Genomic DNA, 26,932 nt, shown 5'->3' with positions numbered 1-26,932 from the left:
TGCTCAGGAGGCACTCGGTAGGCATTTGCCTAATGAATCAATGAATGAAGGAACTCGTGGGGTCAGAATCTTGAACCCAGCTCTGACTCAGCTGCTTAACCTGGAGTGTAACTTCAGACCACTCTTCTTGCAGTGCCTGGGTTTCCGCATCTGTAAAGTGAGGCTGAGTCCTAACAAGCCCTGCTCGCCTACCTCACAGGCCTTGCAGTCCTTGTGGGAAGACCCAAGCGACAGGGAACACACCTCAAGCTGGGAAGCGACGGGGGGTGTTATCTGAAATGGCTCCATTGGGGGACAGTGCTCTAAGCCTCCAGTGGAGCAAGTCCTTGGGTGGGGAGAACCTGGAATTCCAAGAACTAAGATGTGTGTCTTCCTGGAATCTGCCTCCCCCGGTTCCCTGGGATGAAAATGCGATACACTCCCTTCTTTTCTGCCTTCTCAGGGTTCCCAGGAAGACAGCCCCGCGCCCCTGCCGATTTCTCAGGGCCGGCCCACTTGGGGAGGGCTGTGGGCCCAGGCCTGGTGCAGGGTCTCAGGCTCACCAACTCCTTCCTCCCCGGCTCTCTGCGCCTTCCTCCTCGCTGCACTGGCCTTACTGCCTCTCGGTCACAAGGGGGCAGCCTCGCTCTGGGCTTCCGGACTCAGGCGGTGGTGGGCCGGCCCGGGCAGCAGGAGGCCAGGGAGGGAGTCTTTCCAGCAGCGCCCACCCCGGTCTCCTTCAGTCTCAGCCCGTGCCCACCCCCAGATGGGGACACTGGGTCTCTCCCTGAGATCAAAGGATGCCACCCAGTACCCTGTGGGGAGGAAGAAAGAGGAGAGACCCTAAGCCTCCTTCCAAGGTAAGCCTGGGATGGCCGAGGTATGCCGCATGGAGGCCAGGTACACACGCCGAGTGCACCTCAACCTGGGCCTGCTCACGGCCCAAGCCACGCTGAACCCATGTGGTGTCATCTGGGGGCTCTGAACTGGTTTGATACCACCCCTTTATGTCTCAGCGCAGAAAGAATTCCACAAAGTGATAGATAATAAGTGATTTATTAGGGGGCTTGTGAGGCTTACAGGCAGGTGGGCGAAGGGCTGCTGCAGCCCGAGAACTTGGTGGGCTACAGGTTTATAATCAAAGGAAAAGTGGGGAGGGGGAGAACACCTGTTTCTTGAGTAGACGTCATGCTTCCATCATCAGCTCCCCCTCCAGGCTGGGCAGGGGAATTGCTTGTCCTGACACGGCCACCAATGACTGTTTTTCATGAGAGCAGAGAGCATGTCCGAGGGATTATTACCTTTCTGAGCTCACTGGGCAGGATGTGGGGCTCGTGCCACCATTGTCTCATTGTTTTGGGGGCATATCTCGTGCGTCTGTCGCATGGTTTTGTTGCCAAGCAAGCCTGCTTGGTTCTGTGGTTAAGCAAACCTGCTCGTTAGCTTACAGCAGCTAGCTGTATTTTTTTCCTACTTACAGTCCCATATTTTTTTCTACTTAGTCTCCTCATGGGATTGGAGAAGGCAGTGGCACCCCACTCCAGTACTCTTGCCTGGAAAATCCCATGGACGGAGGAGCCTGGTAGGCTGCAGTCCATGGGGTCGCTTAACTGTTTAAATAATCACCTACTGTGTCTCTTTATTCTGTCCCTATCAATCAACATGGCTCAATGAGAAACCTAGGTCTACCAGGAGACCCCACAGGTATTGCCAGGGGTGGGGCGTGGGGGGTGGAGATCCCTTCCTGGTTTCAGTGACAGCACCCATATCCCAAGTGTGGTGCTGGGTGGCCAGGCAGCTCCCCTCCCTGCCCCAGCCCAGCAGGGAGCATGCTTGGCGGTTCCCCCCTGGGCTCTGGAGATACCAGCCCTTACTTGCTCTCTGGACTTGAGTTTTTTCATCTCTATAATGTGGCAGTCCCAGTTTCAAGCCCACTGTGAGGAGTGCATGCCTGTCGACCGTTCCCCTTGGTGTTGGCACGGGGACCTTGGTGTGAGGCACACCTTGCCGTGTTGGACCGAGCAAGAACCAGCAGTGTTGGCTCCTCGTCAACCCCCACTCAGGTGAGTGACTCTACCTTAGTGGCTTTCAAATTGTACTGTGGTCACGATCCCCATGGGTACACGCTGTGGCCTTTTCCACACTCCCCCATGTGTCTGAAACAGAAGTGACTCCACGTGGTGCAGAATGCTTTCTCCTACAACCTCTGAATGGGCTCTGACCCTATTTGAAAAACTGCTCCCAATCCTATTTCTTCCCTTTCTTTTTATGCTGTGCCACCCGGCTTGCTGGATCTTAGCTCCCCGACCAGGGACTGAACCCATGCCCCCGGCAATGGAAGTGCGAGTCTTAACCACCAGACTCCTAGGGAACTCCTTCCTACCCTTTCCTGAATGGACCTTGTGGACTCCTTCTCTGTTACTGCTGGAACTCACACAGATGGGGAGGCAGGGGGGCGGTCCTTGAGACCACGAAGGTGCCTTCTCTTTCAGCGCTGGAGGTCAGAGGCCCACAGCCCGCCTCAGTACCTGAATGGGTGCTGGAGGTTTCTGGAGGCCCCAGGGGAGAACCAGGCTCCTCCTCCAGCTCTCAGCGTCTGCACCATTTGCGGACGCTACAGCAGACGGACAGAGGCAGGTGCCAGGGGCCGGGATTCCCTCCAGGAGGGAAGTGGTGCTTCCCGTGGGTCAGCAGCAGGGCAAAATATGCTCTTTTCAGAACATCACGATGTCCTTTGAGAACGCAGTTACCCACGTTAATAGTACTAGAGTCATGTGGGAACCACTGCTCATTTCTGGGCACGCGGCCAGGCCACGCTCAAGGCCATGCTGTATTCATTTTCCCCGCCAGTCACTTTTTCTTTGTTGCGCCTCTCAGGAGTCTTAGCCTTGAAATGTCAAACTTGGCTTCTCCTTATGATGAAGATAACTGAGTTTGGGTATAATCATCTCTAAACCAAAATGACAACATGTGCTTTTTCTCTCCCACTGCACAGCTTGCCCCCCACCACACCCACAGGGAAGAGGCGGCTCGGCAGAGGTCTGTCTGTCGTCTCTAAACAAGCTGGGAACAGGGTGCCTCCTCTGCCCAAGTCCTGCCGGGTTAAAGACTGCACTAGAGAAATGGTTCTTTTGGTTGAAGGGTATACCAGATGGCTCGATTCAGGAAACTAAGTCTAAGATTCTGCCCCCCAAATTCACTAGTCTGACAAAGAATTCACCCACATTTCCCTATTAAAAATGCAAACAGTATAGGGAAAACAAAACCCAAAACATATTCAGTGTTTTTATTTTTTTTTAGCAGACAATTTACATACCTCCCCACCCCTTCCTTTAAGTTAGTGTTGACAACGTTCCATAATAAACTACTTAAAGAGAAGCTTTGGTCAAGAATGGAATGAAATTGCAAAACAAAACAAAAACAACCCCCCAAACAAAACCCAAATCACTGCTGCTTTAAAAAAACCAACATTTTCACCAATTATATTCAAACAACACACACAACGAGGTTTGCGCCACGTGCATCTTCAGTGTTTCCTGGCGGCGGGCTCCCCTCCCGGTGCGAATGGCAGCGCTGCCCCAGCGCAGCCGGTCCGTCCTCATGCTGGGTCTGGAGGCTCGCTCAGCTTCACATTATCCGAAGACCCTGGATGGAAGACTCTAAGGTCTGGGGAGCAGCGGGGAGAACACGGATCATCACTAGGGACTGGCCAGCCCAGCGTTTCACCCATTACCCCACCTGCCTCGGAGACCCGGACTCGCCAGGACAGGGCGCCCCCTGCTGGTCCTTCCAGGCTGTGCGCTGCCTTGTCCCCAGGCCGGGAGCTACACCCCGGGAGGGAAGGCTCCTATGTGCTTATATCATCTGTGTCGCTGGCCCCGCACTCTAGTGCCCTGATGGCAGGCACTCCCACGTCTGTAACCCCCACGCAGCCAGTCGGGTCCACAACACCGAGCGTGGGCTCACAGGGGGACGGATCACAGAGGAGGACGTGCTCACGAGCGCACAAAAGGAGAGGCAGGTTGGCCGCAGGGATCAAAGGAGGACGGCGCTACCCACCCAGGTGGAGCTAATTACACAGGTGCGGACGCCCCAAAGCGGCGAAGTAACAAGGGGGAGAGACTTGTAGGGGCAGAAACATCAATCGTCGTGGAAGCCCTATAGGCAGAGGCAGAGTTCTGTGAACATTTCACTTCTGGAGGTTTGGTCCGCCTCTCCTCCCCCGCCACCCGCCCGACCCCGAAGCTGGAGGCTGCAGAAGCCTCCGGGGTTTGTCCCTCACTCACAACACCCCTCCATCCGGCCCCCTAAGTCTCGCTGGTCCAGAACCTCCTGGCCACCCCCACCATAGCTGGAGGCACGTCCTGGTCACTTGTTCACTAGGCCCGGAGCCCAGGCCGCCCACACATCATGGCGGGCGCCTCTCCAAGTGGGCTCCAGAGTTGCCCCCACTGCCCACAGACATGCCAGGCTCCTCCAGGGGTCTCTGCCCAGCCCACGGTGACCACCACAGCCCAGACCACTTGCTACCTGAAACTCACCCCGCCTGAAGAGGCCGCTCAGGCAGTCTGTGCAGCACCCCCCAACCCCACACTCCCCAACGGGAAAACAGGTGCTGACTCCTCCTCACCCAGCTCCCCGACCCTGTCCTCCTCTCTCTCCCGCCAGACGAGCCCTTCCAGGGCCTTTCATGGCCAATCCTCAGGGCCAGCCCCCGGGCCCGGCACCCGAAGGCCGGCAGCCAGTGCTGGTCAGAGGAGTTGGTGTGGCTCATAAAAACATAGCTACAGAGTTCGACCGGGCTGGACCCAACCCCGGGCCTGCCGCGAAAGCAGCGCTCGGCTCCCCGTCGGGGACTGTGCGGACACCTCAGTGAGACAGAGCGGCTCTCTCCTGCTAATAGCCTCTGGGGGCAGCCCAGCGCACCACACTCCTGCCCAGCGTTACAGGTGACAGTTGGGTTAAGGGCACGGGGAACAGTCTTCTCACAAGAAGAATTTAAGCACCAAAGAGATGTGTTCTGAGAGGTACAGACAATACCTTGAAATCCCAAATGGTCATGGCTCCGTCAATGCCGGTAGTGCAAAATTTGCGACAATCTTGCTTGTCCACCTCGTAAATAGACACTTGACTGAAAGGAAGCACAAGCAAGAGACAGTGAGGGGCGTGGCGGAAGCGAACGCAGCCTTCCTAGACGCGCAGCGGCGTTTCCAGGAAACCAAGTGTCCACCAGTTCCTTTAAGGTGTCTGTGGATAGTAGTCTGGGGCACCCTGACTCAGAAAATGCTCAGATGAATTTTATTACCAGGTATCCAGAAAAGAGACTGCCAAAAGGGAAAAGTTAAGGATGGGCATTAACCTTAGGGATGTAAAGAGAAGCAGGGCGATCCGGGCCACACAGCGCGGCCCTGGGGAGCAGGGGGCGGGCACAGCCACAGTTAGGACAGGCTTTCTGAACAAACTAGAGGCCCCGTGAAGCATGGCTGAAACCCACCTGGCTCCTCGTGTGCACCGTGATGCTGCTGAGAAATCTAACTGAATGATCTTACTTGTACATATTACTTGAAATCTAGGACTGAAGTGACAACTACGGTCACTTTTCAGACAGGGTCTGACTGACCTTCCTGCCGGATGCTCCCTACGAGAGGAACACGCCGTTCAGGACGGTCTCCTTTTGTTCTCAGTCACGTTTCTGAGACAGCGAGACTCAGAAGAGGCTGCCTGAAGGCAGGGCCCGTGCTCTGCGTGTGGAGGACAGGCTGACTACGGGGTGCGGGTGGAGCTGGCTCTCTGTGACAAGCTGGAAACAAGGGCCCGCAGTCGGGAAGCTACAGCCTCCTGTCACCCCGTTCCTGAAGGGTCGCCCGGGCCCGGAGGGCACAGACAGACCATCACGGGACTGGCAGGAAGCAGAGGGGAGCGGCGCCCCCTGGCGGCCGGGCGGGGCACCTACGTAATGCTGTTCTGGTGCAGCGTCTCCAGGGCCGTGTTGCGGTCCTCGGTCGTGGCCCGCTTGTCCATGTTGCGGAAGCGCTCCATGGCCGACATGTTGCGCTGGATGCTCTGTTTGGGTATGTCCAGCTTGGAGACGAAGGTCAAGCAGCCGCGGTCGTCGTAGTTAAAAAGCATGGGGCAGCAATCATGGCCCTGAAATGGGGGAGCTGTCAGGCCGGGTTGCGGGGGTGCCCACCAGCTCCCCCAGCGGACGGTCCCACCACAGAGGCCTCTGGATCCGTTCCTTCTACGAGGCTGCTGTTCCCTGTGCCTCAGCCTCAGGGCACACAGCCTCAGTGCACGGCCTGTTCTGGTCTCAAGAATGAAACGCAGGGCACGTGCGGGAAGATAAGATAAATACTTACAGCAGCCACGACGCTGTTCTCTGAGACGAATGACACACTCAGGAGGGGCAGGAACTCTGTCTTCAGAGTTGAGACCCTGAACACGAGAACCCGGTTAACACGCACTGGAAGGGGCCATGCAGCCTCGTCAGACACGGGGGGTGACAGAGGACATGTTCTCAAGGGGCGTCACAGCGTGAAGGACAGACACTTCGCGAGAGGAGCCCTGTGAGGACTTCCTTGGTGGTCCAGTGGCTAAGACTGTGCTCCTAATGAAGGGGGTCCCAGATGAGGTCCCCTGCAGGGAAGTAGATCCCACACGCTGCAATGAAAGATCCCACATGCGGCAGCTGAGCCCCTGCGCAGCCAAATAATTAAAGTGAATAAATCTTTTTTTTTTTTTTAAGAGAAGCCCTGTGACCTCCAGCAATCTCCAGCATGGGCCAGCCCCGAGGTGACCTGCAGCAGCAGGGGCCTCTGCCCCTCTGGCTGTGCCCCCTCTCCTGGTTCTGTTGCCCTGGCCTTGGCCCCCTGCCCCGTTACCCACATGCCCTCCTCCTGCCCACCTGAAGTCCACCCTGATTTCTGAAACTCGGCCTGGGTCTCATCACCCCCACAAGCAGCTTTCCTGCACCACTGCAGCCTGCAGGGCTTCCCCTCTCTCTGGCCTCCTAGAGCTGACTGTCACTGTCACGACCGAAGGCCCTTCTCTGACACCATCCTCGTCTGGGCTCACAGGGGCTCCTAGTGGGCCGGGACCACAGATACTCATGGAAGTCTAGTCTGTGCCCGTCAGGCACTGGGCCTGCAGCTATGGCCACTGACGAACAAAACACAGTGTTAGCCAGCCAGGACCTCACACATGAATGGGCCATGTGTGTGGGTACATGTATGCTTCATGGTCATCTGCCAAGAAATGATAGATGCAGCAGCAAATGTGCTGATTGATGAAGGAGGATCATATGCCGCAGAAATGCGTCCATGGTTGTGCTCAGTCATGTCTGAGTCTTTGTGACCCTATGGACTGAAGCCCGCCAGGCTCCCTGGCCATGGGATTTTCCAGGCAAGAACACTGGAGTGGGTTTCCACTTCCTTCTCCAGGGGCTCTTCCCTACCCAGGGATCAAACCTTCATCTCCTGCACTGGCAGGCAGATTCTTCACCACTGAGCCACCAGGGAAGGCTCACACGGCTCCATGTGAAAGTCACCCCTGCAACCTCCAACTGCCTCCTCCGCCAGCATGACTGGCATTGGATTAAAGTCCTAACACCTCATCCGAGGCTTTCCTGTGGCTTACCTAGCTCTTACTACATGAAATACTTATGTCTGAGATGGAGAAGGGTGGAGGATGTAATCTGACTTGCAGCACCGGAAAAGGCAAATAATACATCAGTAGGACGGTAGACAGGGGCTTGTGAGCATTTGCTCAGAGCTCATTATGCGTTATAGTAAACTACAGAAAGCAAGCAGCCATGACATCAGAACATGACTGAAGGACAAGGAGCAAATTACTGTACAGGATGCACAGCATAATCCCACTGGCGTTGAAAATGAAAAGATGTGTGTGTCTATATATGTGCAGAAAAATCATCTTGAAGATGATGTAATTTAGGATTGGGGGGAATGTTTAAAAAAATTTAAAAACAAAACAAAAACCAACCAGTTCAATCCAAGTAGTAAAAAAGACATTCTCTTTGAAATGTCATTTTGTTCCCGCCATGGGGCAGGGGGAATCAGATGTGAGGGCTTCCGGGAACAGGGTGCCAGGTCAGGAGACCCTTACAGGTGGGCTCCCTCTAGCTGCCAGTGGAAGGATGCGCCAGGAAAGAACGGAGATTCATAAGCGGCAAGGACTGCGGTCGCCCCCTCTGCCCTCCAGGCATGAGCAGCAGATGCGAGCTCTGAGCTCTGAAGGATGCCCTCCGCCCTCCTCAGGGCTGAGCTGGGGCCTCCTCACCCCGAGTCCCTGCAACCCTGGCCCCTCCAGCGTGCACCCCGGGTGGGCTGGCTGCCAGGGGTCGGCCATCACCAAGGCCCCGGGTGAATGGAGCTCTGCTCACCGACCACAGAGAGGAAGAACACATCCCCCACTTCATCTAAAGCTGTGGGATGACGCTCACGTGCTGTGAGGGATTCTCAGGGATGGATTAACTGCCACCTGAAGGAACTCTGGGACCAGGAGCAAACCAGGAGGCTCCTTCGGAGGATTCATGATGGGTATTTCCATTAACAAGTGTTTCTGGAAGGGAAACCTGAATCTTCAAAATCTCCCCAGATGGACCATCTAAACGTGTGAAGGTGACTTTAAAGGCTGCTGTGCAGCCAGGTTGGGACTTTTACGCTCGTGTCCTGTACTTCCACCAGGACTGGGAGGCCTCAGGCCAGCTGCGGAGAGACCCCACGCTGCTCCTCTGTAAGCCCAGACAAAGGCTAATACTCACTGCACGCTTTTGGAGGCGTCGGCAACAGACACGGTGCTGTCATGGCTGACCCAGGCCAGGCGGCTGCCACTGGCCGAGAAGCTGACCCCGTGCACCCAGCCGCCGGTGCCGCTGCCCCCGAACTCGGACATCAGCTGACCGAAAGGCATCTTGCTGCCCCAGGGCGTGCTGGCTGGCTTCTCATCCACTTCTTTAATGTAGGCAGAAAACACTCTGTGGTTTAAGGGCAGAGAGAGAAGGAAAAAGGAATGAAAACATCCATATGTACTACTAGAAACAGGCCATGGGCAGCTGCTGGCAGGCGCCCCAAGACGCAAAGGTACCAACTCAGCAAAACCAAAACCTGACGACAGGCAAGTTCCCACATGCACCTCTCAAGAAGGAGAAGGTTCGGCGGGCTGCCTCCGCGTCAGTTCAAGTGTGGCCTACGGCCCATGAGGCATCGCTCTTCGGGCACAGCATCTGCAGGTGATAGACACAGAAGCCCTTCCCCTTCCCTCCTGGAGGGCATCTGGAGGAGGACCATGCTGTCCTGCCTGCCCCTCCCCAGCCCACGGCGGTCTCTGCTAAACGAGGCTACCCGCCATTATTCTCAACAACAGTGGTCCAGGAAGCCCACAGGGACAAACAGCAGGAGAGGGGAAACGATTTGCCGCCCTGCAGGAAACCACCGGTACTAACTCATTTGAAGAATGAAAGGGACATCCCAAGAGAAAGCCAAGGGCACCAGGGAGGCTGAGGGGGCAGGCTCTCCCTAGTGTCAATGTCCAGCCTGGGTAGCAGGGCTCGCCTGGGATGAAGACGGGTCCTTTACAGCCTCGGGTCATCGGTCTCCTTCTCTAATTCCAAGACTTAATTCTGTGGGAAGCTGTTCTGACCCAGACGGAAGCAGAAGGGCTGGAGAACAGCTGGGAGTCGGTCCTTCTAGTCCCTTGGCCCTCCAGTGCTATTTCTTTGTACGGCTTCGCTTTGAAAACTTCTGAACCCTAACTGCTACACTGCTGCTCAAGCAGAAGGGTCAGCGTTGTCCCCAGAGCACCTGATGCTACCGTCCTCTCATCCCACAGCCGAATTCTTACACACATCCTTAAAAAACAAACCAAAAGAACTTGGGTATTCTTGGATATAAATCATTAGACAGGTTTTCTGGAATGTCTTCACACAGCTTACTAAAGAAAGCTTGCACCCCCATCTCCCAACCCACGAACCAGCGAATAATGAAGCAACATATATTTGCTTTTCTTTTGGCTAAAGGCTGGGGGGGGCGGGGCGGGGAGGGAGCCTTCTTGATAAAGAACAGCTTTAAAAAGCAATTACATCGTATGATCCTTAAAGCGCTCAGCAAAGTGGCCCTGTTTCTTCCAGGCCCATGCTCATGACAAATAAAGAGCTTCAGCTGAGAAGGAACCCAGCAGCGCCCTGTTCAGCTCTGTTTTGCTAATCTCAGCCTCACTCTGGAACGCACCGAGTCCCCTGCCAGGGTTGTGAGATGAGAAACGACCTGTGGGGGTGGGGGACCCTGCACCTGCGCCCCCCTCCCCCCGCCAGAGGACACTTCCTGGTTTGGCCCCTGCAGCCCCTCCACCTGCCCCTCCTCGCCCTCTTCTTTCTGCCTCCTGATTTCCGCAAATGCTGGCATTCCTTTTCTAGATCACAAGCTCCTTTCATCTCTTGAGTCCTTCGTGGGGCCCGGCACAGTCCCTTACAAAATAAAGGAACCGCACAAACACTTGCTGAAGGACGGAGAACGAGGAGCTGAAGGCTGCTGCCAACCCTCGCCTGCTCCCACCTGCATTTGAAGTCGCAGGATCCCGCGGCCAGCAAGACGTTGTTGGGATGCCAATCCAAGCTGAGGACCGTGGAGCGGATGGGCTTTTTAATGTGCTTGCTCACCCACCTACAAAAGGAGAAAACCCATTTCAGTTTACCCACGCATCAAGCAACCGTCCCCAGGTGACCCACAGATGTGCGCCAGGTGAAACCAGCCCCACAGGGCTCCTGCTGGAGAGGAGGTGCGTCTATAAAGGAAAAGAGCAAGGGGGACCCGCAGAGGCCCTTCTGCTCCTTTTCACCCTTTGACATTTTCACCAGAACAGCCGGTTCTGAACTTTCCTGGCTACCAGGGGATCCTCGTTAGGGAGTGTATTTGTAGATTAATTCTGGTACCACCGCCCCCCACCATGGACTTTCAGATTCCTAACCTTAGGAATAAAAATGGAGGTTTGACATCACTTAAATTTTTATTACAAATAACTCAGTGATCTGTTCCTTCGTTTTGGGTTAAGTTTGGGTTGGTTGTAAAATAGTTTAATTCCCTTTCTAAGTCTCTATGAAGCTGCAAATTTATTTTTTCACAGAAAAGTCAAGAAATGAGAACCTCTTGCTGAATATGAGCCTCTGGCTAATTCTCTGTGCATGTGTGCTAAGTTGCTTCAGTCGTGTCTGACTCTTGTGACCCCATGGATTGTAGCCCACCAGGCTCCTCTGTCCATGGGATTCTCTTGGCAAGAATACATAGGAGTGGGTTGCCATGCCCTTCTCCAGGGGCTGCTCCCGATCCAGGGATTGAACCTGGGTCTCCTGAGACTCCTGCACTGCAGGCGAATTCTTTACCACTGAGCCACCTGGGAAGCCTATGGACTTCCCTGGTATTCCAGTGATCGAGACTCCTCCTGCCAATTTGGGGGCATGAGTTCAACCCCTGGTCAGGGAACTAAGATTCCACATGCCAAAAAAGATTCCAAACAACAACAACAACAACAACAACCCCAAAATAGTTTATTTATATCTAAGATCAGTCATCATTCTGGCCTAATTCAATTTCTGTCCTTAAACTGCTGCTTAAAAACCAATCCCGTTCTATTACTCAGGAGCTGGGAGACTCACTCTTGAGCTGAATGCTAGGTCACTTTTCTAGAGAATCTTTCTCATAGGGGCCTTTCTGGAAAACAGACAGCAGTCTGATGTGTTTTGTGCCAGTTATTTGACATTAAAGGCCTTTAGAGGTTTTTTAAGAGTCCTTGCATCCCACCAATGAAGTACCGTGCCATAGCTGAGACATCCCACTGAACACACGTCTTGTTCAAGGGACAGTACTGTGTCCCACAGTTAAGCCCAATTTACCTGTACTGAAACTATTTTTCAATGAATAAAAATGCCAAATCACTGAGGTTGAAGGCTACCCAGGAAAAAAGCTGCTTCTCCTGTTACAGTGACCTTCTGAACAATTTCTTGCGGGCAGTATTTTGTTATCCTTATTTTAACAGGGGCTTGAAAGAAAGGCCACCAGTCTTTAATTCATAATTCAGTCTTGTTGCAAATTCACAGATGATCAAAATTTCTGAGGTTTTACTAAACTACATAATGTAACATGACCATCCCTTCCTTTCCTTGCTTCAGACAGGGACACAGGAAGAATACTGTGTACTCGGCTATTTTTAGTACAAACACAAACACTGCCAGTTTCGCACTAAATGACAATTCTGTGTTGGAGGGCATTTACCACCCTTTCTGAACACGTGCCGGGTAGAGCAGAGTGGTTTCCTTATCAAAGTGAGCAGGAAGGAGTAGCTAAAATCAGTTACTTAGCCATAAAATACACCTGGGTATTTTGACGGGCTCAGCTACGAGTGGTTTACAGTATAAAGCATGTACAACAGGCTGATTTATTTCTGAGATTTTGGTCAATTTTTACTTCAGCAGTTTAGATAAGTAAAATGTTATACCAGGACACAGTTTTCGTTAGCAAACTTTAAAGACAGGAGAATACTGCTCTCTGTAGGAATTCTAGATATTTTAGTCAATAGAGATAGGGGAAAAAAAACTATTCCTTAGGGCATGGGGACTCTTTCAAGTTTATGATTTATATACATCAGGGTAAGAAAACAGCAATGTAGACAGTGCAGAGTGAAAAGAGTCGTAGCATCTTAAAGAACAAACAAGTTAGGAGATCAGAACATGGAAACTACAGCTCGATATTAATGTGAGGAAGATGTGAGATTGGACTTGTACTCAGAAGAAGGAAAAAATGCTCAGAGAGATTGGAGAATTTCAAAGGAAAAAAACATCTCTGGATGTGGAAGAGCTCAAGTTATAGTTAAGCTGTACCCAGCGCCTCAAGAAGTCACCGAGGACACAGCAGTCCAAACACACAACTCCACAGACAGAAATAAAAATACTCGGATGGCGCTCACCAGTCATTTTCAGACTCAAAGTAACAGACGGAGATGAGTCGTGCTCCACTGCCCACGGCAAACTTGTTCTCTAGCGGGGACCACTTGACGAAAGTGGCCGCCCGGTTAATTCTCAGGATCACCAGGGTTGGCTTCCAGACACCATCCTTCTGACTCCAGACATAGGCGTTGCGGTCGGCCCCGCAAGTGACGATGCGGTCACTCTTGGGAGCCCAGTCAATACCTGCAAGTGAGACATGGTGGGCATCAGCTCCGCCTGGCCAGCCGCAACAGACGGGGCACTGGCAGGTGGGCCGGGCTGGAGGTGGGCCTGGGACCTTCCTCCCCAGCCCGTCCTTCCCCACCGATGGTCCTGATCACCAAGGCAAGGACGCTCCTCTGCAAAGTTCTGTAATTCAGGATCTTCTGAAGGCCAGGCAGAACAGAGCTTTATAACTGTGGAGCTTCCAAACCAAGCAGGGGCATTCTCACCACCCACTCCCATGGCTTTAGAATTCTGATCTGAAGACCATTGTCTAATATAGCAATGTACAGGGTGAACGACCTTCAGTATAGAGAGGGCAAAATATAAATTGTGATTCTTCTGAAGGTAGCTGCTATTTAAACTAAACAAAATGCCTTTCCTATATGATACAGGTTCTGTGAGAGTCTTTGAGTATCTTTGTATCTAAACTAGGAAGAGACCTAAACAGAGTCAGTACTGCCGGTGCTCACTCAGCTGTGTCCAACTCTTTGTGACCCCATGGACTGTAGCCCGCCAGGCTCCCTTTCCATGGGATTCTCCAGGCAAAAATACTGGAGTGGGTTGTCATGCTCTCCTCCAGGGGATCTTCCTGACCCAGGGATCAAACCCCCTTCTCTTAAGTCTCCTGCATTGGCAGGCAAGTTCTTTACCACTAACGGAACTCTAGCACCACCTGGGAAGCCTCTCTGAAGGATCCCAAAGTCAAGGGCAGTTTGTTATACACCAAGAGTAAAATCTGCTATGACTCAGTCATTTTATACTTACTGATGAAGTATTTTCCATAAATATAATTTAACATTAAAGTTATAGAAATACCACTAAGAAATTTTTATTATAGGTGTTTCCTTAAAAATAATCAACATTCTTAACATTTATATAAAAAAATAGGAATCAAAGTCTCCATTAGTCATAAATCGCAGTGACTTTAGGAGTGTGAGGAGTTTATATTCATTCACCTACCGGAGCAGTCAGCTCAATTATTCATACCACTAAAGGGACAAAGATGGGGGAGTATATTCTCAGTGATGTGCATTTTTTATTTAAAACCATTCATTACAGGATAGCTTTGCAGCCTTTGTTATTAGATTTAAATTTTATTTTTAACTACAACAGCAAACCCACATATTATCACAAGATACACATCACAATGGGACATACAGGAAAGTAAAAAAAGCTCTACTTCCATCTCATATCTACACATGTTCCTCCCTCAAATGACACTAATATCATGGCAAACATTTTCTTCTGCTTTCAGTAAATTAGCAGTGGTTATACATTATGTTAGAACACGGATCTCACCACAATAATTTCCCAAAACATCCTTTTGTTGTATGTTTGGTTTCCAATCACTTATTATTAATAGAATAGATAAAATCGGCATGAACATTAAGGCACATACCTTCTTGCTTTGGTTAAAATGATCTATGATACATTCCCAGAAATGTAATGCAAAAGCACATACTTGTTAAAAAGTGAGGAAGGCAGACGGTCAGTAAAAGGCAAGTTCTCATCTCTTGCTAATTTAGTGCTGCATCTTTTTTTTTTTCTGTTTTCCTGCCATGAGAAGACTTCAAAAGAAAAGGAAAGGACTCGAGCGTCTGTCCCATCTTTTCCTTTACAAACTGCATTCCAGGATAACCAGACAGTAGGTGAAGGTAAGCGTGTCCTTTATAAATGCATTCCAATTAATAGAGAGGAAATGCTAGAGAGTCTTACCATGGTGCAGCCACTTCTAAAATAACGGGTAGGGGAAAGATCATCAACAGTTGCTAACATCACAGAGAGAAAGATGACCTGACATTACGTGCCTCCTTCATGAACCTGCCATCTCCTAACCTCAACCAGCAAGTCACGGAAACAGAGCATGAAGGAACCTGTGATGCACTGAGTGCCTGCAGTCTGCAAAACCCAGGCTCTGGCAGACACTGCAGGACCGACAACCGATCTCTCCAGTTTCCTAACAAGCAAATAGCAAAGGAAAAGAGAAGGAACCCATGAACTGGAGAGACATCAGTTAATCCCAACCATGTGTGTACCTTATGAGGATGCCAGTTAAAGCAACTGACAACTGTACTGGTTACTGTTTGAAGACTCCTTATCTTTTAGAGACAGGAACTGAAAATGTGAGATGAGGCAATGTCTGGGATGTGCTTGAAAACAGAACAGGAAGAAGGAAAGTGAGTTGAGAACAAGACTGGCTACCAATTGGTAATTGTTGACTCTGAGTGATGGGTATATAGGGGCTGGGCTCATTGCATTACTCTTTTATATGCCATCTGTTTAAAACTCCACAGTAAAATCTTTTTTTTTTTTTAAGAGATGGTGATCAAATATTTAACAACAATAAAGTCAAAGAAAAGCACCAGACTCTGCTGTCCTTTGATGCACACCATATTCTTTTCCTCTGTACTACTGAGCAGATTTTTCTTCTAAAAAACTTCAGAGGGGCGTTTGCTTTTTCCATAGTTACTATCTCTCTGAGAAAGTATGTCTGATCTTTGGTCTCCTGCCACAGAGTTATATTTAGACTTTTCCAACAACAGTTTTTTCTTCAGATCTAAAAAAGAAAAATGTCATTTGAGCATCTGGACAGAAAACAGGCCCAAGTACAAAGGATTCCAAAGGAGAAGCAGGGGAGAGAAAGGACAAAACTATTTCACTTTCTTGGCTAGTTCTTTCGTCTTTCATCTTGGCCTTTTCTCATTTTTTCAGTATTTCCTAATGCTAAAATTCCAATTTAAAATATGAGGGTGCTTATTTTTAGGTTGCAAGGCCACCGGCAAAGGGACTTAATGGAAATAGGCCAAACCTCATAGAAATAAGGCCGTGGGAAAGAAACAGCAACCAAAATAGAAATTATGTCTTTGATGCTAGTTTGGTAATACAGCCAGTTGGCCCCTGACTGGCATCACACACAAATCACTGGTCAAAGCCAGAAGAGACAGTTTTTGCTGGGGACACAATCTAAGGGGTGCAGAAGGTCAAAATATGCTGTTTTTTTCTGATGCGGGAAAGATATCTTTATGCTAATCAGAATCAGAGGCAAAACTCAAGGGTCCCAATTAAAAAAAACAAAACATTTACCATCAGTCCCTGTGCTGCCCACTTAAGTGCAAAAATTACTTCGAGAAGAAGGGAGACCCAAGACAGACGTGAGAAATTTGTAAGTGAAATGTTATGGAGAGTAAGTTTTGATGTGCTTGGCCAAATTGTTGAAAGCAAGAGGCTCAATCACTCAGCCAGAAAACAGGATAAAAAAGAAACTACAGTAGTTAAGGGTCAAAGAATAAAGAGTTCTTCCCGAACACAGCAATAAGTGAGTATGTTTTTTTTAAAAAAAAAGCTGTCAGATAGGATTTCCCAGCACAGTAATACATTCTCTTGAAATCTGGCCATCAAGAAACGGTTCACCAAGTTCTGAAAACCTTTGTAAAAATGCTCCATTTTTCTCTCTCCTTTACTTGACGCTTTCTTAACAACACTGCTCTGATGTTACCTTCCCCAGCTATTCATTGAGAGTTTTTGTCAAAGATGAACGTTACTGCACACTTAGGAATCTGCCTCAGAACCACCGCTTTAAGATCCAGTCTTTTACAAATTGACAAGAAGAAAGGACACAAAAATTCAGTGGAAGAGTGGTTAGGAGTTATGAACAGTGAAGTTATGAAAAAGAAAACCCAGGTGGCTAATAAACAGTGGCTCAACCTTTCTATGCAGAGAAGGCAATGGCAACTCACTCCAGTATTCTTGCCTGGAGAATCCCAGGGATGGCGGAGCCTGGTGGGCTGCCGTCTATGGGGTCGCACAGAGCTGGACAAGACTGAAGCGACTTAGCAGCAGCAGCAGCAACCTTTCTATGAACCAGGGAAATGCAACTCAGAGAGAGACCGCCACTCACTCATGGGCCAGTCTGACTCTATCAAGCCTGGGAAGGCCAGCTCTCCTGTCAGGGTGGGTGGGATGAAGGCGAGCTGACGATGCCTGGCAAGGCTGAGATCTGTATAGCCCTGGGGTGCATCAAGTCTCCCAGAGACAAATATTCGCTCCTGGACGGAGATCTTCCTGTTGCTGCTGCTGCTGCTAAGTCGCTTCAGTCGTGTCCGACTCTGTTCGACCCCATAGACAGCAGCCCACCAGGCTCTCCCGTCCCTGGGATTCTCCAGGCAAGAACACTGGAGTGGGTTGCCATTTCCTTCTCCAATGCATGAAAGTGAAGTCACTCAGTTGTGTCCGACTTTTCTAGACCCCATGGACTGCAGCCCACCAGGCTCCTCCGTCCATGGGGTTTTCCAGGCAAGAGTACTGGAGTGGGGTGCCATTGCCTTCTCCGGGAGATCTTCCTAGGCACGCTCAATTTAGCACTTCAATGTCACAAGGAAAAAGTGGAAATAAATGTTTTTCAGTGCAGGAATGAATAAACAAATGAGGCATGAAATGCTAACCAGTGGGTAAAAGCAATCAGCTGGATCTACCTCCACCTACATACTTCTTCCCTGGTGGCCTAGCTGGTAAAGAATCCGCCTGCAATGCGGGAGACCTGGGTTCGATCCCTGGGTCGAGAAGATCCCCTGGAGAAGGAATGGCTTCTCACTCAGTATTCTGGCCTAGAGACTTCCATGGACTAATCCATGGGGTCGCAAAGAGTCAGACACCACTGAGTGACTTTCACTTTCATCAACTCCATGCACGTGAGTCAGAGCAGCCTCCAGGAGAGTGAAGGACAGGGAAGCCTGGCATGCTGCAGTCCACAGGGTCTCAAAGAGCTGGACACAACTGAGTGACCGAACGATAACACATATTCATGCAAGTGAAACTATAAAAAGCAGACGGGGACAGTACCATACCAAACTTCAGACCGCCTTCTGGGGGACAGGAATGGGCACGGGGGTGAGAGGGTGCGTTACCATTGTCTAGAATAACACTTCTTATAATCCAATCTTTCGTTTCCCAAATTTTCTGGCACAGGAAAAAAGATAAACAGCGGCTAATTCTGGGTGGCAGGAATATGGGTATTTGGTTACACTCCTCTTTGTCCTTTTCGATATTTTGGAATGTCTTCCTCGCCCCAAAAACAACATACAGGAAAGTTCTGGGAGACACGGTGTTCCCTCAGGACTTGCGAACCCAGCCTGGCTGGCAGTTTCACCCAGCTGTCTGACGTGCTGTCTGGTTCTGGCTTTCATGTCTCATCTCCATCTAAGCTGTTTAGTCCCCAGAGGCTGTGTTTTCAGGAACACTAGCAGAGTTCTGTGTACCAGCGGGGCTCAGAGACACACTTCAAGACCGAGGTCAACATTAGGATATTTTCTCAAATTCTCTATAGACAGCTCAGTAAGTGCTGCACGACTCTGAGTAGGTGGCTGACTTCTTTACTAGGCTGTCTGTCTACAAGAGTGTGCAGTGCTGGGAAATGCCGCACTGAGCCCACTCCCTTTACCTGTGATATGTCCATTGTGTTCCTTGAGTTCATGGGCCTTCACCCACTGGCCCCCGTTCTTCTTATAGATGTGGACCTCGTGATTATTGGGGCTAAGGGCGATCTCTGGAAAAAAAAAAAGTCAAAGGTTAATATTTGAACCTGTCACCAAAAAAGGTATCTGTTACAGCGGGCTTTTTTTTTTTTTTTTTCCAGGCTGTGCCGCATGGCTCGTGGGGATCTTAGTTCCCTGACCAGGGATTGAACCCAGGTCTTGGGAGTGAAAGCATGGAGTACTAACCACTAGATGACCAGGGAATTCCCACAGTGGATATTTTACTTATCTATTTACTTATTAAAAGAAATTTTTTTTGGCTTCGCTGGGTGGCATGTCAGGCAGCATGTGGGATCTTAGTTTCCCGAAGGGACTGAATCTGCACCTCCTGAATTGGAGCATGACCACTAGACCACCAGGGAATTCCTACAGTGAGCATTTTAAAAACAGATTGAAGGAAGGAACAGGAAGGCAATTCTAGAAAATGGTTTCCAATTTTGGCTCCTAAAGAATTCCTTTATTATTTTTACCTCTACTTGGAGCCCATATTTTAAAGCGTTTTAAAGAGAAACTAAAAATTTCATTTTATTAGAAACATACACAACTATCAATTAAGGATTCTAACCAGTAACAAACAAACAACACAGCTATACTTAACTGACATGATTTTGGGCCACAGTAAAATATTTGACGTTTTAGTTTACTGTCTGATGTTACGAATGATAAATATTTAATTTCTGTAGACTTTCTGAAACACCACAAATAGCTTGTAGGTTCTTATTATTGCTATCATGAATCGAAATAGGAACCACTCGTTTACTAAGGAAAAATACCTTTGATTCTACTGATAAAATAAATTGAAGTTTTTCTTTACAATAAAGCCAATATAAATCACAAAATACAAATCTGTTTTTAAGAGAAATCTCTTTAACCAATCTAAAATATTAAGAATATACATATATAATGGACTTTTTGAACTTATATGATATTTTTCTCCTTTCTAGTTCATCCATTTTTAAAAAATAAGAATTGATTTCTTAAAATTAAAGTCTATGACCCAAACTTTAGGTCAATCATTTAACAGCTCCCTCATCTATCATATCCCCTTTTCTTCACTCCTTAGGAAAGCCACATCTGTTTAAAGATGAAACTACGGAATAAATACCTAGCTCTAAAATTCTAAGACTTTAAGTGCTTTCTGGAAACCAGTTACATATTTCTTTAAATCTCCAAGATGTGTGTAGGGATTTCAAAATCCAAATCTAAATTTAAACCTGAAAACTATGTTTCAGATTAGAATGTGGCCTAACAAAAAAATGTGACTTTTAAGATACTGAGTATATCGACTAGTTTAAATGAGAAAAATTATAACTTATGTTTCTATTAAACATAATTGGAAATATTCTAAAACCCTATTTTTAGATGGGACAGTAGAGACAGAATTATAGGAAACTAAGCTATGAAGCTTTAGGACGTGATCACAAAGTAGAAGCTCTGGATTCACCATTCTGCCATGGTTCAAATATCCATCTGCTGCTGCTGCTGCTGCTAAGTCACCTCAGTCGTGTCCGACTCTGTGCGACCCCAGAGACGGCAGCCCACCAGGCTCCCATGCCCCTGGGATTCTCCAGGCAAGAACACTGCAGTGGGTTGCCATTTCCTTCTCCAATGCATCAAAGTGAAAAGTGAAAGTGAAGTCACTCAGTCATGTTTGACTCTTAGCGACCCCATGGACTGCAGCCTACCAGGCTCCTCTGTCCATGGGATTTTCCAGGAAAGAGTACTGGAGTAGGGTAACATCACCTTCTCTGAAATATCCACATAGAGGCCCATATCTAGGTTTTCACTTTATTCAACAACAACCTTAAGTATACTGTTTATGTGCCAAAGATTTATTCAAAAATAAGAGCAAACTGGGACTTCCCTGGTGGTCCAGTGGCTAAGACTGTGCTCTCAGTGCAGGTCCCCCTGGTTCGATGCCTGATCAAGGAACTAGATCCCACATGTGGCAACTAAAGATCCCACATGCCCAGACAAACAAATAAATTCATTAAAAAAAAAAAAAAAAGTAAACCAAGTCTGAATTGCTTTAAAAGAGATAGTGAAGCTACAGATTCAAAGTAATCCTTATCAAAATCCCAGCTGACTGACCTAGTTCTCTGAAGCTATGTCCCTGTTTACATATGACACTGAAATATGTGATTCTTAAAAATGCCAACATCTAAGAGAATCAGTGGTACTGAGATAAAGGAGCCAAGTCGATACTTGGCATACTTACGGGTACGATCCCTGTTCCAGGCATGACAGGTGATTGGCTCCAGTAAAAACTGATGCAGGGACATTATTCTTAGTGTTTTCAAAGGATAGAAGCTGCAACAAGAAATAGAAAAAAGCATTTAAAATAGTAGGCAACCCATATTTAAGTTGTCTGGGGATCCTGAAATGTTTGGGGAATAAATAAAACATTATTCTCTCATTAAAAGAGAATCAATCTCAACTTCAAATCTTAATCATTTAAATACAGTTAGCACTGTAACCACCAATGTGGAATTTATTCTGTCAAAGGTCATCAAAGGACTCTAAAACCATGAGTTAAGGACTGCTGGGGTATGAGATAGTCATAGTCTCAAAAGAACCACCCACAGATTATTTACTAACTGCAAACAAACAAACAAAGAAACATGCCTTTACCATAAAAAAAAATCTGTCACCACCTTAGCCAAGTAATCTATCTTAATATCATTAAGTAGTGGAACAATAATCTGATGGGCTTCCTGAAGGGAGGCAGTTTGAAGTGCACATCATCGCTTATAAATAGTGACCACTTAATACTTCCAAGAGAGCAAAACGGGCCCTGTTAATAATTGTGCCATGAAAACAGGACACAGGGCTACTATGAAGAAGCTTGGTAATAAAAGAGATGGTGAACCTACCTATGAAATATTTATGCCAAATATTTATGCTAAATCCATTCAAGATCTAATTTCCAGTTTATAGGAAATAAAGGAGAGTGGCCTTAGTTACATAACATAAAGCGGAAACAGTTAAAACCAGAAATGTGTGCCATCCTATAAAAGAACTGACCGGGACCATTCAGAAAAGCTGGAGTCGGAGTGGGGTGGCTGTCTTACAAAAGTCACTGAATTGTACACTTAGTTTTTCAATTCTCTGGCCTCGCTGCACTGCACGTGGGATCTTAGTTCCCCAACCAGGGACTGAACTCCTGCTGCTTCTGTTGAAAGCTCGGAGTTTTAACCACTGGAGCACCAAAGAAGTCCCTGGGGGAGGTTGTTCTAGATTAAAAGAGCTATAAAAACCAAATTTTATAAATGAAACTTGACTGTAAATCTACATTTTTTAAATAGCCATCAAAAATATATTTTGTAAAATAGGAAAAATTTGAATTTAGACTACCTATCACATAACATGGAATTATTTTCCATTTCTTAACTACGATAATGTGTGTGTTAGTCGCTCAGTCATGTCTGACTCTTTGAGACCCCATGGAAGGTAGCTCGCCAGGCTCTTCTGTCCATGGGATTCTCCAGGCAAGAATACTGGAGAGGGTGCTGCTAAGTCACTTCAGTCATGTCCGACTGTGCGACCCCATAGACAGCAGCCCACCAGGCTTCCCCGTCCCTGGGATTCTCCAGGCAAGAACACTGGAGTGGGTTCCCATTTCCTTCTCCAATGCATGAAAGTGAAAAGTGAAAGTGAAGTCGCTCAGTCATGTCCGACTCTGTGCGACCCCATGGACTGCCGCCTACCAGGCTCCTCCATCCATGGGGTTTTCCAGGCAAGAGTACTGGAGTGGGGTGCCATTGCCTTCTCCAACTGGAGAGGGTAGCCATTCTCTTTTCCAGGGGACCTTTCTGGCCCAGGGATGGAATCCGAGTCTCTTGCACTGGCAGGCAGATTCTTCACCACTGCGCTGCCTGGGAAGCCCAACTATGATAATGGTTGGCCATAGGTAGGAGAATGTTCCGACTCTTAGGAGATAGAGATGAAGCTTTAGGGATGAAGTCCCCTGTAATTTATTTTCATTCCTTCAAGACAACAAAGTAGATGTATAAAAGCTAATGTGGCAACATGTTAACAACTGGTGAAGATTAGGCAGGTGTTTGTTATTTATCCTCTAAACTTGTTATTGTAACTAAATGAAAAGCAGAGTTTGTGAAACTCATTAAATAAAAAATCCTATCAAATTCTCTATTTTTACAGGCATCCAAATCTAGAGAGACTGATGAAGCAACCTTTACCTGAAATAGGAGAAATGTTTTCAAAGTAGCCAGGTGCCCTCCCCCCACCCTTACCACCTCTCCCCTTAAAATCATTTCTAAGAGGCATTCTCACAGCACTGAAGATTCTATGGTTTAAGTACAAGTCAACTTAGGGTGGAGACAGAAATGTGAGACAGGAATTCTGATGTAAGCAGGAAATGAATGGGAAGGCCACCAGAAGGTTATGAGGTGAACAATAAGAATTCAGCAGACAAAGCAGAAATCAATCTCAGTGGAAAGCAAAGGAAATGCCTCTGCTAATTGTTAAGGAATCCAAGGGTCAAAAAGAGATAAATATACCCTTAAATAAAACATCTGATATCTTGAACTGGCTGAGAAATGTGTTTTCCATTCTATTCTAGGAATGACGATATTCAGGTAATTAATCAAACAATTATTTGTTTATTTATTTATGACTTCGCTGGGTCTTCACTGCTGCAGGAGGGCTTTCTCTAGCTGAGGAGAGAGGGTCATAGCAGAGCACAGGCTCCAGAGCACACAGGCCGCAGTCGTCGCGGCCAGCACGCTCAGTAGTTGTGGTGCCTGGGCTTAGTTGCTCTGTGGACCAGGGATCAAACCCATGTCCCCTACATTGGCAGGCAGATTCTTAACCACTGGACCACAGGGGAAGCTCAAGATCATTAATTTTTTTTTTTTTACTTGTACATGTTCTGCAAGTTGCAACTCACAGGTGAAGTCTCTAACTGAAAATTAATTTTTTTTTAATGAATTCAAGTAAAACCGCCTAAATTTCTTCTGAAAAATAAATTTCCAGATGCTCAATGCGTAATTCTTTTTCTCTGATGCTTAGCCATTACAAAAGGCTTTACTCAGTTACTCAAAATAACATAAAGGCTTTCTCATTCGAAAACTCAGGGTTATAAGCAATGGAGCAAAGCCTTCAAAAGAGGTAAACATTTACTCAATGGCATAATTAACTTCTAAAATTGCACTTCTAATTTTGTTGTATCATTCAGGTTCCATATTTGGACCTACACTCAGGACCTGTACTTCTATAATCATGTGGCTATTTTAAGTCTGTAGACCAAGACAACATTCATGTTCGTCCAATTCATAAGACACCACCAGTGAACACAGCATGTGTTCATGAAACTCAGTGAAAGGAGAATAATGACAGCTTGGGTTTTTTTTTTTTTTTTCACTAGGAAAAAGAAACCTTCTGTCCTAGGGTGATAATTATCATTTCTAAACTGTGATTTCTACTTAAGTGAAAACTGGAAAGCTTGTCTTATTGAGGATAGAGAGAAGAAAAAGGGACAGACAAAAAAGGTGATGATATTAACAAACTTCTACTTATGACTTTTTAATGGCCAGCATGGAGAGGGAGAAAATGACTTCTCTGTAGCACAATATGACTCCAGGGGACCCGTCCATCCCTCAGTTCCTTTCTCTACCTATCACTTGAGTCATCCTAATGTTTGGTTAGCCATGGGTGGTGGAGCGAAGGGGACCTGGGTTTGAATCCTGGCTTTGACACACACTAGCCAGGAAACCATGGGCAGGTCACTTGCTATCTCCAAAACTCATTTTTCTTCATCTGTGAAATGGACATAGAACTGACATAGCAAGGCCAGTGGTAGGAGGATTAAATGAGAGAACACGTGAACACATGTGGTTCAAAGCCTACCCCCAAAGACATACTCAAAAAATGAGTTCCCTTTCTCCCTCTGACCCAAGGCTTTTGAACCTGCCCCAGAAATACACCCCAGGGAGTACCCTCTCAATTGGAAACACCTACACAGGCTTTACCTTCCTGGCCCTGGAGCTTTAAAGTAATTGTACAGTAGGGATGTCAGTTTCCTACTTAAGGTCAGTGTTTGAGACTGTGATTCATCCAGTTTTTAATTGCTCTCATCACCCAACCCAGCAATACCAGGTACTCTGACAAGGTCACCACACCCTCTACAGTGTTCAGAGACAGGTTCCAATTCCAGCCTCGACCAGCAGACTAAACCTCATTAGGGAGAACCTGTTTAGGATTAGTTAACTAGATGGAATTACTGATCCTCTCCCTCCTAGCAGGAGGTTTATTTTTCCAAGATGATCCCCTCCTTTAACTGTGATAAGCAGATGAATTAACCTTGAAAGGTCTCCGAATACTTTGAGGGAGAAGCAGCCACTTACATTTACCTACTCCCTCACCTGGCAAAAATATCCTCCTGAATGATACCTCTCCTTTTTTTTTTTTTTTTTATAGATACCTGAAACACCCAGGGTCTATTGGATACTAAAAGGTTAGATTTAAAAACTGATTAAAGAAAGAGGGCAGAACTAGGATAATTTAGGTAATTTCAGCAAGGAGTTGAATTAGATAAAAGTAGGTTAGCACTGCCTTCTGATTCCAAAGCCCCAGTATGAGAACAGATGGCTTTATAATAAAAGATTCTAAACTACAACGTATTAAAGAAAGTGAAGTAGCTTAGTCGTGTCCAACTCTTTACGACCAGATGGACTATAACCTATCAGGCTCCTCTGACCATGGGATTTTTCAGGCAAGAATACTGGAGTGGGTTGCCATTTCCTTCTCCAGGGGATCTTCCCAACCCAGGGATCAAACTCAGGTCTCCTGCATTGCAGGCAGATGCTCTACCATCTGAGCCACCAGGAAAGCCCACAATGTATTAAAGGGCCTACCATATTCCCAGCAGTGGAGCAATACCAGGTTGGGGCCAGAAACATAAATCTGACACTTCTCTGGTCCACAAATCTGGGGAGAGAAGGGTAGAAGAGGAAGGGAAGACACACAGAGAATGTAAGAAGCACGAATAAAACTTAACTGAGCACATACTAAGGGACAGGGGCTATCCTAAGCAATGTATGCAAACAAGCTCACTGGAGCCTCAGAAACCCCTTAAGGATCTTATTAATGTAGATGAGAAAACGGGGATTCAGACGAGCAACCTTCCCAGGGCCATCCAAGCAGTGGTGGTGCCGGGATGGGAGGGAGGCTGGGCAGTCCAACTCGAGGATTAGAAATGAGAAAGGTGCTTAAAAAAAAAAAAAGGTTGCACGCAGGACTCGGAGCGCCAGGGGTCGACCATGACTTAGGGGAAGGCGGCACTCAAGCGGGGAGATTCTTAAAGAACTCGGCGGAGGCTTCTTCGCGGGTTCGGAAAGGTTCCCCCTATAGCTTTAGGATACAGGGCTGCCCTAGACAGGACAGACATTCCAGGGGCGCTTACTGCGCTCAGGGACCCTATTCTAGACGCTGAAGAAAGGAATGAACTGTGCCTCGCGACGCGCGATCGGGGGTGAGGGTGGTGATCCCATTCACTACAATTTTAGCGCCTGTGATAAATGCCCACGAAGGAAGCGCAGGAGAAGCAGTCTTTCATTCTGGCATTGGAGGAGCATCGGAACTTGAAAATCGCTGAGAAATGGATCTGGGCATGTGGGGACCCCAGGGCTCGGCAGGCCCCCAGAGAACACCGCCTCCCCGCCCCCTCCCCCGGTCCGCCCCTCCCCTCCGCCTCCGGGCCCCGCGGCCTAAGCCCCCGCCTTACTGCCCCCGCAGGTTCAGATCGGGAGCGAGGCCGGGCCAGGGGAGGCTAGCAGGGCCCGAAGCTCGCCCCTGCTGCCCCTTACCTGGGATCGGGGCCGTACGGACGGGCTCGGAGCGTTGAATTCGCGGACTCTGGTCAGTCGACGCGAACAGGCTCCGGCGGGCGCAGGCGGAGGACCGAGGCCCAGAGGGAGCGGCTGACAGTTCCCGGAAGTGGCCACGGCGCCTGCGCGGCGCGGCGGCGCGGGCTGTCGGCGCACGCGCGCCATGGGGCGCGCGCGCCGCGGGGAAGGGTAGGGCGGCTCTTCAGGATTTTGCGTCTAGGGAGCGCTGGGAGCTGGTGGCGGGACAACGTGGACCTCTTAGTGCTTTCCTCGCAAAATGTCCTGAGACTCGCCGACCGAAGTGTGGGGCCTTGGCGTTTTCACAAGTGCTTTGGTCACGGAATGAATTCCTGAGAATT

General features: G+C 48.3%; 1 protein-coding gene and 1 long non-coding RNA gene across 4 annotated transcripts; one reads left to right on the top strand and one right to left on the bottom strand.

Annotated features, from left to right (window-relative positions):
• The first annotated feature begins 646 nt into the window (after positions 1-646).
• On the top strand, positions 647-3,389 carry LOC113883261. 2 transcript variants are annotated; one of them, XR_003508607.1, is made up of 3 exons: positions 647-839; positions 1,897-2,042; positions 2,975-3,389. It is a non-coding gene; the product is annotated as an uncharacterized LOC113883261 (long non-coding RNA). The 2 variants fall into 2 exon arrangements; XR_003508606.1 differs by having other exon boundaries at positions 1,897-3,389.
• ARPC1A (actin related protein 2/3 complex subunit 1A) lies at positions 3,249-26,696 on the bottom strand. 2 transcript variants are annotated; one of them, XM_027526839.1, is made up of 11 exons: positions 26,553-26,682; positions 25,602-25,674; positions 20,945-21,036; positions 18,633-18,737; positions 12,952-13,174; positions 10,548-10,655; positions 8,759-8,971; positions 6,339-6,414; positions 5,933-6,126; positions 5,020-5,110; positions 3,249-3,645 (listed from the first exon to the last, which is right to left on the bottom strand). In XM_027526839.1, the coding sequence occupies exons 3-11, from the start codon at positions 21,006-21,008 to the stop codon at positions 3,607-3,609; spliced, it is 1,113 nt and encodes a 370-aa protein (XP_027382640.1). In that variant the 5' UTR covers positions 21,009-21,036; positions 25,602-25,674; positions 26,553-26,682; the 3' UTR covers positions 3,249-3,606. The 2 variants fall into 2 exon arrangements, with proteins under 2 accessions (XP_027382640.1, XP_027382639.1); XM_027526838.1 differs by lacking the exon at positions 25,602-25,674 and having other exon boundaries at positions 26,553-26,696.
• Positions 26,697-26,932: the final 236 nt, after the last annotated feature.

The sequence above is a fragment of the Bos indicus x Bos taurus genome, chromosome 25 (assembly GCF_003369695.1).
Source record: "Bos indicus x Bos taurus breed Angus x Brahman F1 hybrid chromosome 25, Bos_hybrid_MaternalHap_v2.0, whole genome shotgun sequence".
Classification (NCBI taxonomy): Eukaryota; Metazoa; Chordata; class Mammalia; order Artiodactyla; family Bovidae; genus Bos; species Bos indicus x Bos taurus.
The sequence above is the reverse complement of the archived record's forward strand: the minus strand, read 5'-3'. Positions and strand labels throughout refer to the sequence as shown.

What these genes read in the sequence shown, in the direction of transcription:
- ARPC1A (XM_027526838.1), bottom strand. Translation starts at nt 21,008, where the DNA reads ATGTCCCTGCATCAGTTTTTACTGGAGCCAATCACCTGTCATGCCTGG. An exon ending in TTTGAGTCTGAAAATGACTG is followed by an intron (nt 10,656 to 12,951) that starts GTGAGCGCCATC and finishes CTCCTTTTGTAG; the next exon opens with GTGGGTGAGCAAGCACATTA. An exon ending in CTGCACCAGAACAGCATTAC is followed by an intron (nt 5,111 to 5,932) that starts GTAGGTGCCCCG and finishes GCTTCCTTTCAG; the next exon opens with TCAAGTGTCTATTTACGAGG.